The sequence below is a fragment of the Poecilia reticulata genome, chromosome 3 (assembly GCF_904066995.2).
Source record: "Poecilia reticulata chromosome 3, P_reticulata-male-v2, whole genome shotgun sequence".
NCBI lineage: Eukaryota > Metazoa > Chordata > Actinopteri > Cyprinodontiformes > Poeciliidae > Poecilia > Poecilia reticulata.
In genome coordinates, this window is record NC_088832.1 from 23,743,353 (window position 1) to 23,755,898 (window position 12,546).

Sequence of the window (12,546 nt, forward strand, 5' to 3'; positions counted from 1 at the left end):
GGTTGGGTTGGAAAGTTTTTCCCCTTAAAATCATCATTTGAAAACTACCTTATGTATCTACTCGGGTTGTCTTTATCCAATAAGAAAAATGTTCAATAAAATGGAAAATGTAAATTTAACAATATTGTGGAAAGCTAAATCTCATGAGTTACATTAATTCAAAGTTCAGTGCACTGCAAAAACACAAAATATCAGTAAGTATTTTTGTCTGTCTTGTTTCTAGTGCAAATATGTTCATACACTTGAAATATGACAAAACTAACAATTTGTTTAGCAAGATATGAACTTGTGTTAAGTCAGTAATTCCTTATGATTGAGGAAAATCTAGCACTTCCACTGGCAGATTATTTCATTTATAACAAGGAAAAATGTTTTACTTAAAAGTGAAAAAATATGCAAGTGAACCTTGCAGCTTTCTAGTCAGTAGTAAGAAATTAGACTTAAAAAAACCTCCTATATCTAGCTAAAAAGTTACTTGTTGGTTTTATGTTATTTAAAGTATACCGAGATAGAAAACTGACTAATAAAACAGTAAAACCTTGTTATTTTTCCTACAGAACTGATGCTACACTACAAACATCCAGGCCAAAATGCAGGAATATTGCGCAATTTGCAACAATTTCTCTTAAAAACAGCTCCACATGTATCCCATGTTATGATTTCCCTGTTGCAACAAAAGCCAAACAATGGAGCAGGTGTGACACATTTGGAAACGTTACATCATCGACTCCATTAGCGCCACTTCAGGCGGCGGCGAAGTTCAGCTAATTTTGTCCAGTCAGCTGCGGTGTGTTGCTGCTCTCCGGGCAGCGTGGAGCCGCTCGGTGCGGTTGCGTAATGGCTGCTGCTCGGTAGCCACAGTTGGGAGTCGGTGAAGTGTGAAAAAGGATTCATTGAGGTCCATTGGTGTCCACTCCACTGACTTTAGGCCAAGAGACAAGAGAAGCAAGAAAATATCTGGTTATAAACGTTCGTAACCAGATATTTTCTTTATCTTTTATGGTGTCTAGTAGCATCAGTTTACATCTGTCCCAGGTAAAAAAGGAAACACAAACCTGGGTTGTTACATATTTTATATTTATGATCTGTGGGGTGAATAAAAATTTGAGGTGTAATATTTTTATTGCACACCATTTTGGATTTGAGCTTGAAATTTCAGAGTTGTGCTGCGAAAACTTCCACTGTGAAGATAATTATATGTATTAAAAAAAATTACATCTGTTTTTATGTTGGTTAATTAAAATTCTTATTTTGTTTCTGATGTAATAACTACAAAGGAACCTTGTTCACACTGATATATGATTGCATTTTCAAGTGGAAAATATCAAAAATATTTTCCTAAAAATAATAAAATAACATCTATTCTGTCACAAAATGTTACTGTAATATTTTACTTAGAAATTTTGGCAATGTTTTATTTAGAACTGAAACCAGACAAAGACCTTTTTTCTGCTTTAGCTCAGTTAATTTATTTTATTTGCTAAATGCTTGTATAAAAAGATTTATTGTTTGAACTTTTAGGTTTCTATGGCTTACATTTGTATGTGGAAGGATTGTTTTTTTAATGTTTAAAAGAAATATCAGAACAGAAATTGTGTATCTATCGCTACACACCATCAGTCAGAAATCCCATGGTTTTCTCAGCTTTAATGTCTTTATTCTGCCTTCTACAAACCTGATTCAGAGAGTCGTGTGAAGGCCAAAACACTGTTAGTGAGGCACTGCGGCAGCCATCGCAGACTAAACAGAGAATAAAAACTAAAACTCAGGACAACTTTACCACCAATATACAGAAAAGACATAATCATGTCATGTAACACATTTTCTAGGAGTTCAAAAGAACATTTGTTAATACGACACTTTAAAACAAACCGACTGGACGGGACGAAATGAAAGAACAACGTGCAGCAGGTCAGACTTCTACCAGTTAAAACCGGCCGACGGTGCAGAAACGGCCTCCAGATAGTCACACGCATAAATAAAGAAATAAATATAAAGTCTGTTTGTATTCAGGAGAAAATAAAACAAACCAAATGTATGGAAGACCTGAAGGGTGATAAATTGATTTTAATTGATTTTTTTTTCTTTTAACTTTATGAGTTATGAACAACTTAGAAAAGCTCAAGGAAAGGAGATTTTTTTATTATTTATTTGTTTGAATGAAATAAAAGTCAGTTTTCGTTAAAAGGGAAATCAAAGCAAATAATTATGGACAATTTTCATTTTTCCTTTTGTGTTTGACTTTAATAGATACAATTTCTCTCTTTTTTGATTTTTAAGAGCTGATCAAATTTTTTTATTCTTTTCTTGCTTTTACATAATGTATTATTATTATTAACAGTATTTTAGCCCATCAGTAATAATGTACAAAGTTATCACAGATTATGTAAACAGAATTAGTTAGTCCTCAATAATAATAATAATAATACATTAATGCCATTATTAGAATTATTAATTATGGCAAGAATAAACTTCCATTCATTAATAATAAGAGTATTAATTATCCTTATTTGTGATTCGTTCCAATTTAAATTTTGATTTATTATCAATGATAAGGATGGTATATTTATAGAATACAATTATTCTATAAATTAGAATAATTTTAAATGATTCTAATTTATAATTATTTTAATTACAAATTAGAATTAGAATAAATTATAATTTATTCTCTAAAAAGAAAAATAATAAAAATATTGCAACCAAAACTGTTTTTTTCCCACTAGCTGAATATGAGAAGAAAAGATAAATTTGGTCAGAGCCCTAAAAACATAGAAATGTCCCTTCAGGGCTTCCATAGACTGTAGAAATTTTCAGTCTGGTAACCTGACCAGGTTACCAGACTGAAATGTTTGTTTGCTGAATTTCACTCCAGAAGCCACAGACGTTTAAACAGGAGCAGACGGATCAATTAGTAAAATTAATTTGTGCCGCCTTAAAATGTTATCCTCCTTAAATCCTGAATCTGTAAGAGTAACACAGGAAGCGCTCAGCAGGTCGGTGTCTTATAAATTAATTAAAGTTACTTGGCCTTGACTGAAAAAAGCAAAGAAGAATGATCTTATCTGAACAACCCGGGTCTTAAAGTGACATTTCTCTAAATTAATTCCAAAAATCAAAGCCTACATTGTTGTTTCATCAACTTCTCTCTACTTGGGAAACTTAAACTTCACACATACATTGATACAAACACACCAGAAAACAGGAAATGACCTCAAAACATCAAGTCCTGAGATCTTCTGCCTACTTTAGTAAACGCAGCGGAGAGCAGAGCGACAATCTGAAATTTCTCGTCCCGCTGTCGGGGGCGTTTCACACTGCTGTCCGTCATCTGTCGTCCATTGTTTGTGACGCTTCTGATGAAGACGAGTCAAACAGCGCGAGTCGGATTCTCCTCAGGAAAAAATATAATATTAAAACTTTAACATACTCCTGACAGCTGGAATAAAACTACTTGATCATGAACTCAATGGCTGGAGTTTGGCAAAGGGAGAATAAAACCCGACTTTTGTAACAGAGAAGTAAAAAAAATTACAGCTAATTTCACTGATTTAACCGTTTAAAAAAATAAAACAAAAGGCTGTCTTCTGATTAGAAAGCATTTGTTTGACAGAAACTCTTGCTTCCCTTAATCAGGAGGAAAAGTAGAAACAAAAACTCCTATAGCTGGATACAGATGACGGCCGATCCAGAGGACTGGGCGGCAGCGGCAGAGGTATTAGTTCAGGTTAGTTTTGCATTTTTAAGGCAATGAACAAGAAACAGTCCAGAGCTTTTCTGCTTCTTGTCGTCTTTGGTAAGTTTCTGAGAAGGACAGTTCTGCTTTGCGTCTCTTTGCTATTTGAAGAGCTGCAGGTCGAGTCGGACCCACACCTCCCCGGTCGGGACTTCGTGCAGAAGAAGACGCCGCGTCACCGGTCCCTTGTTCTCCAGCTCCTTCTTGATGGTTGCCACGGGAACCTCCGTCCGCCCAAGGAACCCTGAGGAGAGAGAAACGGACCATGGAGCGCCAAAGTTAACAACATTAACCATCAGATAAACTTTAACGTTTTTTATTGGGATCTTATGTGATAAACCAACATGAAGCACCATATTTTCTGCACTATACAAGGCACTAGATTGTAAGGTGCACTGTCAATGAACGGTCTATTTTTGATCTTTTTTCACGTGTAAAGCGCACTGGACTATAAAGCTCATCAAGCAAAACAAAACAGTCGGAATAGTCGGTCAGTCAAAGTCCAGGACGAATTACTCCGCGACGCTGCTGACTACGGTAGCCGTAATGTAACTAAAACATTTTGACAGAGCGCCATGAGCCACACAAAACCAAGTCTGGGTCAGTAAGCACAACCAGGATAAATCCATATTAATCCACTAGAGGGCGCTGTTCTACTCCAGAACAACATGTTAGGCAATGTGGATTATAAGGCTTCGTTTCTTCATAAAATTAAAGGCTGTTAAGTGCACCTTATAGTCCAGAAATTATGGTAGTGCGTACTAGTGAGGTGAGTAGAGCTGAAACGATTAATCATCTACTAATTTATTAGCCGATTAATCATTAACTTACTATAGAGACTTAAAAAAAAAGGTCAAAACTGTATAAAAATTGTTTCCATGAGAGATTCTTATTATGAAGGATTCTTCATAAAATCATGAAATTTATGGACAACTCTGACCACCATCTTCATCATGAGAAAACAGAGTTTCTTCAGTCAGAAGCTTCTTCAAAGTCACTGTAACACAGACTGCTGCAGGAGATGTTTCCTGCCAATCGTGGTTTCCTGCTTTTAACTTTTGAATTTAACTTTGAATTAATATGAGTTACAACAACTTTTAATTTCTGATCCATGAAGTATTCTCTAATTTGAATTAAAGGATTTCTCAAACATGCATGAAACACTCCAGGCTGACATCATAACATAATGCAGAAATAAAAAAAGTTGATTTTATATAAAAACGCCTCCATTAACAGGCTTTCCTCTGTTGATTTAGCTACATTCATCTTGGGAATGTTTTTCAAAATTTGTGTTTGTGGTGCTATGAATAGTCACAGCCGTACAATTACTTGAAGAAAAGTAATAAATAGTGTTTTTATCATGATTTTTTATCATCACATTACTACAACAAATTTTGTGACAAACTACAACACAGTGCTGTTCTTTAGTTCTGATTCAGAGCGGCTAAGAAAGAAATAATGCAGCTTTTTGTCAGGTTAAAAGGGAGAAATCAGCCAGGAATCGTGCTGCTCTGATTGGATTTTAGACATCAGAAGTGGGTAAATATTACAGTATTTAACCAAGAGGTGAAAGGATTCGGTTTTCAGCTCACCATCTGGTGAAAACTGGTCTCTTTCAGAGATGGTGATGCAGAGGACGTCTTGGTAGAGATCTCTGATGTGGAACTGACAGGTGAAGCTCCATTTTGGGTTCAGGGTGTCGTTGATCGTCCTGGACGTGAACGTCTGAGCGCCCATGGTCACCTCGCAGTACGGGTTGCTTTTACCTGCAGGAAGCAAAGAAACGCAACGAGTCTGTGAGGAGAACGGGGTCACGAAGCAGGGAGATGAGGAGGAGGAGGAGGAAGAGACTCACCGTTGGGTTTGGCTGCTTTGAGCTCGGTGGCTTCCAGGATGGTGACGAGGAGTCTGCCGATGCCGGTGCCCTTTATAGAACGAGCTGCACACACACGTTTGACGGTTTTAATGTTCAACTCAGACCAGAACGCAGCAGAGCCAAACATGGCCGCTCCAAATGACCAACCTTGATAAACCTTTTCCCTCTTCCTCTTCTCGGTCTCGATGAACTCCTCAGAAGCCACTTTTATCTTCTGAACCCAGGAAGTCCTGTTGGCACACAGAGAGTTGGTGAAAACACTGAATCTGCTGAGCTCATCAGAGTGATGCTAGCTGGCTGGTGAGCAGCTACCGCTCGTTGATGTTGTCGGTCCGCAACACATAGACTTTGTCGATGTGGGAGATGTGGAAGATGGGCTCGTCGCTGGAGGGATCCGGAAGCTTCACCAGAACCTCGTTCAGCAGAACAGGCTGTGGAAAACAGGAAACGAGTTTCCAGTTTCTAATGCGTCATTTCTTCACCTGGTCTGTCTGTTGAGTTCACTACTTTTATAAACTGTGGAGTATTTATTACTTTAGACCAATGTTTAGCTCAATACTGGAGCAACACCAAGAGAAACTCCTGTTAGCTTGTTACTTAGCAACACAGAATCAAACATGGAGACCCGACATTTAGTTTTATACAAATCTAGAACTCGACCCAGAACAACTGGAACCAACATTTAGCTTTTTACCTCTCTAATCCAGAACAAAGTTAAGATCCAGAGAAACCTCTACTAGTTTATACATTTTATTAAACAAACATGTACCTTTACGTTTTTGTCTTTTTGGTTTGTTGTTTTTGTTTTCCTTCTAATTCATGTAAAGGTTTGAGCTGCCTTGTTGCTGAAAATGTGCTACATTAATAAAATTATTTTGCTGTTCTCTACAACAGGGGCCAAGTAATTATAGTTTGGGTTTTCTTTGTAGTTTAGTTTTATTTTGTTGTGACTTTTTCTTTCATTTCAGTTTAGTTTTATTAGAGTTCTTCTTTTGCACTGTTAAAGATTCTATTTCAAGAAGCTACTTGTAAACGTTATTTGTGCTTTTTAAGTGTTAAAATTCTTTTTTACTACATCCAGAAATTTTTACTTCATTGTAAGACCATGTTATTATTGCAAAAATAAAGCTGGCAACTTTGATCGCAACTTTTTGAAGACGACTCAGCAAAATCAGTCCATTTAGGTCACAAGATTAAAGAGACACCTCAACACTGTAGAGGATCCTGGGTGATGCTAACAACATTAAATGTGAAAATCAACAACCAAACAAGTTGAAAGGCTAAAAAATGCTGTTTTTACTGCGGCTATAACTACTGATTATTGATTACTCTGATGATTAATCGGATAAAAATAGAATTAATGTTTAAAAATGAAACTGGTTTCTGTGGAGGTTCCTTACTGGTTTGTACATCTTGAGCTGGACGTTGTTCCTCTTGCTGAACAGCTTGTCGGGCCCAGAAGAGGTGAACTGTTTGGCAGCATGAGTTAAAAGCAGGAAGTCATTGAAAAGGAAAGCCCAGAGCTCCTTGCTGCTTTTTGCCTTGTACATCTGAAAAACAGACGCATTAAATTATTAAAAAAACAACTAAATTACAGTTAGAAAAGACAAGAAAATCTACACATTTTAAATGACAGCAAGGGGACAATTTGTACCGTTCCAGTTTTATTTTCAATCTGTTTTGGGTTTAATATTCCTCAAATTTGCTAAATTAGTTTTATTTTTAGAATTTTTTATCTTCATTCGATATATTTTTGAAATATTGCAACTCTGAGACTGGCAGAAAAAAAAGTAATTTTTGGTCCCTCATTTAGCTATACCAATAAAGTAATGCTTTCATTTACAATTTTTAAAAAAACATTGTAAGGGCTTATTTCGCTACCTTGTCATTTAGTACCTTTAAAAACATTTAAATCATTAAACTTTCTGTCTTCATCAGAACATGCAGACAAACTTTTACTGATTCAGATTTGATCACCTTTCCGCTGTGCAGCAGTTTTCTGGGGCCCAAACAGTTTGTCAGAGAGTTAAACACCAAATGCTGTGAGAAGAGAGGAGATTAATCAATCTCCTGGATTATAATCTCTGTTTTGAGTTTATGAGTGCTGAATTCTCATTACCTCCACAGCGCCGTCACATTGTATGTGGTTCTGGATCCACTCCAGCCTGTCAGAGTTCTCCTTCTCCCTGACGCCTTCGTTCACCTGGACAGAAACAAAAACGTCTGGTCGCCGCTTCACCCCAAAGAAAAAGCAGCAGCGTATTAATGAGATCAGATTAAAATCTGAAGAACCTGCTGACAGAGTTCTTCCGCTTTCTCCAGAGCCTCTTTCAGGTGGCCGCGGTCAGGATGGCCCTCTGCTGTGCACTCCAGGATCTACACACACCGAAGATCATCTTTAGCGGACAACAACGAACGGACGACAGACTGACTGTATCCGGTCACTGACTGGACGACCTACGTTTTTGATGTGCAGCGGGTAGCGAGTGATTCGCTGCATCGGCTTCAGCAGGAAGCTGGACAGCGGCATGCCTTTGCACCTGTAGTCTGTCGCGATTTTCTGGACAGAGAAAAGGCGACGCAGCTTTAAAAAATGTTATATGGATGTAAAACTTCAGACAATCTCAAACAGGACGATAATATGCATGTAAAATCCTAAAAATAGCCCCAGTTATTTTAAACCCAAATAGTAACTTATTGGATGATGCTGCAGCTGTAAGACAAATGGGTGTGAAAATAAGTTCGTACTTCTTCCCACTCCTTAAATATAAATACACTTTACTACCGTTATTCTTTTAAGTTTATTTTGTTTGTATGCAACTTTATTCTTTTATTACACTACATTCAATAAAGTCAAACTAAAACTCAAAGCTTATGTTGTAGCAGAAAGACTTTCAGTTTTCATACTGACTAGAACATCTCAAATTTGAGGTCCGTGGGCCAAATCTGGCCCGCCTTTTCCCTGTTGTTTGGCCCTCTACACTTCTGAGAGCCTTCAAAATAACAGTTTTTGCTTAAATATTATTTCATCCATCAAACCAAAGGAGTTTTCATCTGTATTCTGCCAAATTACATAATTGTGTCAACTTTTTGAATGCAGAGACGTTTATTTATGTTTTATCAGTTTGTAAATGGGTTTTATCAACTACCCAAAGGGGCTCTGTAACATTAGAAAATAAATACTATTTAACTCAATAAATCTCTGAGTTAGTTCTGTAGGGCCACACAGATTAAATCTCCCGTTTCCTCGGCTCCAAAGGCTTCCTGACCTCTTCCCGTCCTTCCTCATTTCGTTTCCGCTCCTACCTTGAGGAACGCCTTGAATTCTGGCTCGTTGTCGGTGCGGGTCTGGAGCAGCGCGGCGCCGTTGAACTGGGACGAGCAGAAGCTGATGTAGGGCTGCATGTGGGACAGCTCAGAGGCCAGGATGTCTCCGATCTTCTGGACCGGCACGTTGTCCCCCGTGGTTTTCTTCCGAGCATGGAGAGCCCTGAATGCAACATGTGATCCATTTAAAACTTAAATATAATAAGATACAGTATGCTAGGGTTAAATTTATCAGCTTAGATAGCATCCAAAAATGTGCAAAAAGTATGATTGCTTCCTAAAAGGTTGGGCATTTTGTTTTATTTATTTACAATGTCCAGGTCTGAGTAACTTAAATCAAATTTTCTCTGCTCTCATTTATAGATCGCTTTTAGATTAACACATTTCCATGTTATTTATGTATTTATATTCAGTCATATTGAGTTACTTTTAGGTATATATACATTTTATAAACTTTATCTCTTGTGGTTATATTTGTATTATTAAAATTTAACACTTAGATCACATGTGTCAAACCCGAGGCCCGGAGGCCAAATTCAGCCCACCAGTTTTTTTTATGTGGCCCTTTAGAGAGGGAGGCATAAACAGAACAGTCAAGATAACAGAGTGCTTAAATATTATTTTATCAATAAGTACTAATTTCTAAGTTAGTACCACAGATATTTAATTTTTATTGCAAAAAATATATAAAAAATCACAAAAAGGCAATTTCCCTTTGGGGATCAATAAAGTATATTCTATTTTGCATTTTTATATATTCTTATTGTTCGTTTATGTGATATGGACTATGAGACTGAAATCAAATATGTCTATTAATCACTGATGATGTCACATTCATCAGACTAGACATTTCAAAATAAATAACTAAAAATGAGGGAAAGGAAAAGGCATTGTATAAAATTTAACAAGTTTTTTTTCCTACTATTTTGATAACATTTTCCTCTGAAAACGTTTTAAAAACCCACCAAATGTGAAAATCAGCTCAAATTTTATCAACTTGCCCAAAGTTGTTTTTTCTGGCCTAGTCAAAGTCCAGCAGGCGGTTCTACAAAGTGTTGCATCAGGGGACTCGCTACAAATATCAGGGTTTCATTAGAGAAAATAAAAACAGGCCATGATGTGCTCCCACAAAGTTGTTAAAAAAATTATTTTTAAAACGTTGAATACTTCATTTGGTTCTGGTTCTGTTCGCTCCACCAGATGATATTTACTTCACAAGTTTACTGTTGCAGGCCAGAAGCTCCCTCCAGTTGACGAAGATCATGGCCATCTCTGCATCAGTCAGCCGCCGCGACTCCGACATCGGCTTGTAGAAAACCTGCAACCAACGCAGCAGTAAGATGAAGGTGCAGAAATGAAGTGAAGAGCAAAGCAAATGTTTCGTCATATTTTATTTGCACTACTTTCATTGACTTACATCCAGCACAACCTGCAGGTCCTCCACATATCTCTCTTCCGCCTCTATCAACTCGTGGATGTAGCCCTGCCTCTTCTTCTCCTGGGGGCTGAGAGAGTCCAGGCTGGATGGGTCTGTACACCCTGCAGGACGGGAGCAACAATCTGAACATTTCAGCCACAAACGGTGGGCGCCTTAAAGCTTCTGAAGTACAACAACTCATTTCTGAAACATTCCTAAAGGTGACCTTCATGCTTCCTTGAACAAGTTAGTTTAGATCTATGGTTAAACAAAACATGTTCGTCTCATTTCAGTTCTGCCTGTTTTGAGTTTCTTTCTGAATGAAATGTTTTAGGAAGTCTGTTACTTTTAAATCCAAATTCAACGTTTACACTCGCACGTGAAACAGATGTGCAATTATACAACCGTGCATTTCTGAAAAGCAGACACGGAGCCTCCTGCACAAACAACAAGAATGCAGTCGTTTCTGGCTGGTAAGTCAACAACAAAACACTCGTGTTTTCCAGCAGCCATTGTACAGCTTGTAAAAAACATTCTGGGGCTCAGCTTGGGTTGCTAGGTAATGATGTAGTGCCCGACAAATGTGGCTTAATAATTAGGAGGATTTTGAAAAGGCACATTTTCCAGACACCAAAATAAACAAGTAACTTATTGCCAGAAAACACCTGGGTGTATTTTTAAGCATTCTGTTTTTAGAAGCAGCTCAGACCCAAATGGAAGTACAAATATTTTAAAGGAACAAGAAGAAAAAAGGACAGAAATTTCCAATCTGTAAATTTACACTTACCAACTAAAAGATCACACCGGTGCCATTCTGAGATTCCCAAACAAAGTGGCTGCTCCTCACCAGAGTTATTTCTTTCCTCTTGCTCCCTAAACTCTTCCTCATCCTCATCCCAAAGCCTTAAAAACTGAAATCTGCCGTCCGAAGTCATTTCTACGACCGATTCTCTCTGCTCAGGTTTTACAGCTTTCTCTCCGTTTGTCTCCTGCCTGACTCGCCTGAGCTCTTATCTCCTCGTCGCTCTGAAATCTGCTTGTACCAAAACAGGAAGAGAAATTCCTCCTTTCCCTCTTTACTCACTGGCCTGTTTAGAGACGATACAGGCGAAACGTTTCTCTGCTTTTCCACCTTGAAAAAGCTTAAAAAACCGTATATACACATACATACATATATATATATATATATATATACACATACATACATACATATATATACATACATACATACATACATATATATATATATATACACATATATATATATATATATATATATATTTTTTTACAAATGTTCCCTAGAAAACTTAGAAAAAAAATTTAAAAACGGGAGAAAATTTTTATCCATTTGGGAAAAATTCAGAAGTGATTGAGAAAAAATACATTTATGAGGTCACCTACATCACATTTATGTTGCTAGCACAGAAAACACAAACAGTAAAGATTTCTAAAGATGAAATAACACGTTTAAGAAAAATACTTGACTGAAGCATTGTCTCAAATAACCCTTTATTCATTTATTTAGAATCAGAAAAAATATTCAGTATCAGGCAGATTTGCAGAAGTAGTCACACCGACCAGCACCAGAAAATATTAACACCTTCACCATTATTTGTTCTGCTCAAAGCTCTGAATTCATAACACATCAGCAGCTTCATGTCAGTACGTTCACTCCAGTTTCATTTAAAAAGAAATGCAACAACCTGAGCTTCTTTTTGTTCGCGTCACAAAGTAATGTATTTAATTGTTGATCTGTAGGACAGTGCAGTCAAAAATGTGAATAAACTTGATAAAAAGCAGATTTTAGTGTTCTGAAAAAAATAAGACCAACATAATCCATTTGAAACCTTTTTCCACAAAACAATTTTTGACATTTGATTGAACTGAAACTAAAACATCCAAAAGGTTTTGATCCAAAAACGGCTCCTATTTACGATTGTTGATACTTTGAAAACACAAACTCCATTTGAAGAAAAGTAACACAAGACATGATTCTGCCACCACCATGCTTCACAAAGTATGTCTATAGTGACATTTTTCTGTAAATGTCATAATAAAAACAGCCAGATGAGTCTGTACAATTTCCCTTTTTGAGAATGTAAAAACGGGTAACTGAAAAGTTACCCGTTTTTTTTCCCACTTGTGAGATGTATTATAAAACATTTAACATCCTGGGGAAAAAAATCATAAACT

The 12,546-nt window shown here is 37.0% G+C and overlaps 1 protein-coding gene across 1 annotated transcript in view; it reads right to left on the minus strand.

Moving 5' to 3' along the window:
* Positions 1–1,632: 1,632 nt before the first annotated feature.
* Positions 1,633–12,546, minus strand: part of itsn2b (intersectin 2b) — a 44,972-nt gene continuing 34,058 nt past the window's right edge. Inside the window, exons 28-40 of the mRNA XM_008405778.3 lie at positions 10,354–10,475; positions 10,148–10,254; positions 8,916–9,099; positions 8,071–8,169; positions 7,902–7,985; positions 7,729–7,812; positions 7,587–7,649; positions 7,010–7,159; positions 5,922–6,040; positions 5,757–5,839; positions 5,589–5,672; positions 5,326–5,499; positions 1,633–3,977 (exon numbers count right to left, since the gene is read on the minus strand). Of these exons, the coding sequence (XP_008404000.1) occupies positions 3,835–3,977; positions 5,326–5,499; positions 5,589–5,672; positions 5,757–5,839; positions 5,922–6,040; positions 7,010–7,159; positions 7,587–7,649; positions 7,729–7,812; positions 7,902–7,985; positions 8,071–8,169; positions 8,916–9,099; positions 10,148–10,254; positions 10,354–10,475 (1,496 nt within the window). The 3' untranslated portion in view covers positions 1,633–3,834. The remainder of the gene's footprint in view (positions 3,978–5,325; positions 5,500–5,588; positions 5,673–5,756; positions 5,840–5,921; positions 6,041–7,009; positions 7,160–7,586; positions 7,650–7,728; positions 7,813–7,901; positions 7,986–8,070; positions 8,170–8,915; positions 9,100–10,147; positions 10,255–10,353; positions 10,476–12,546) is intronic.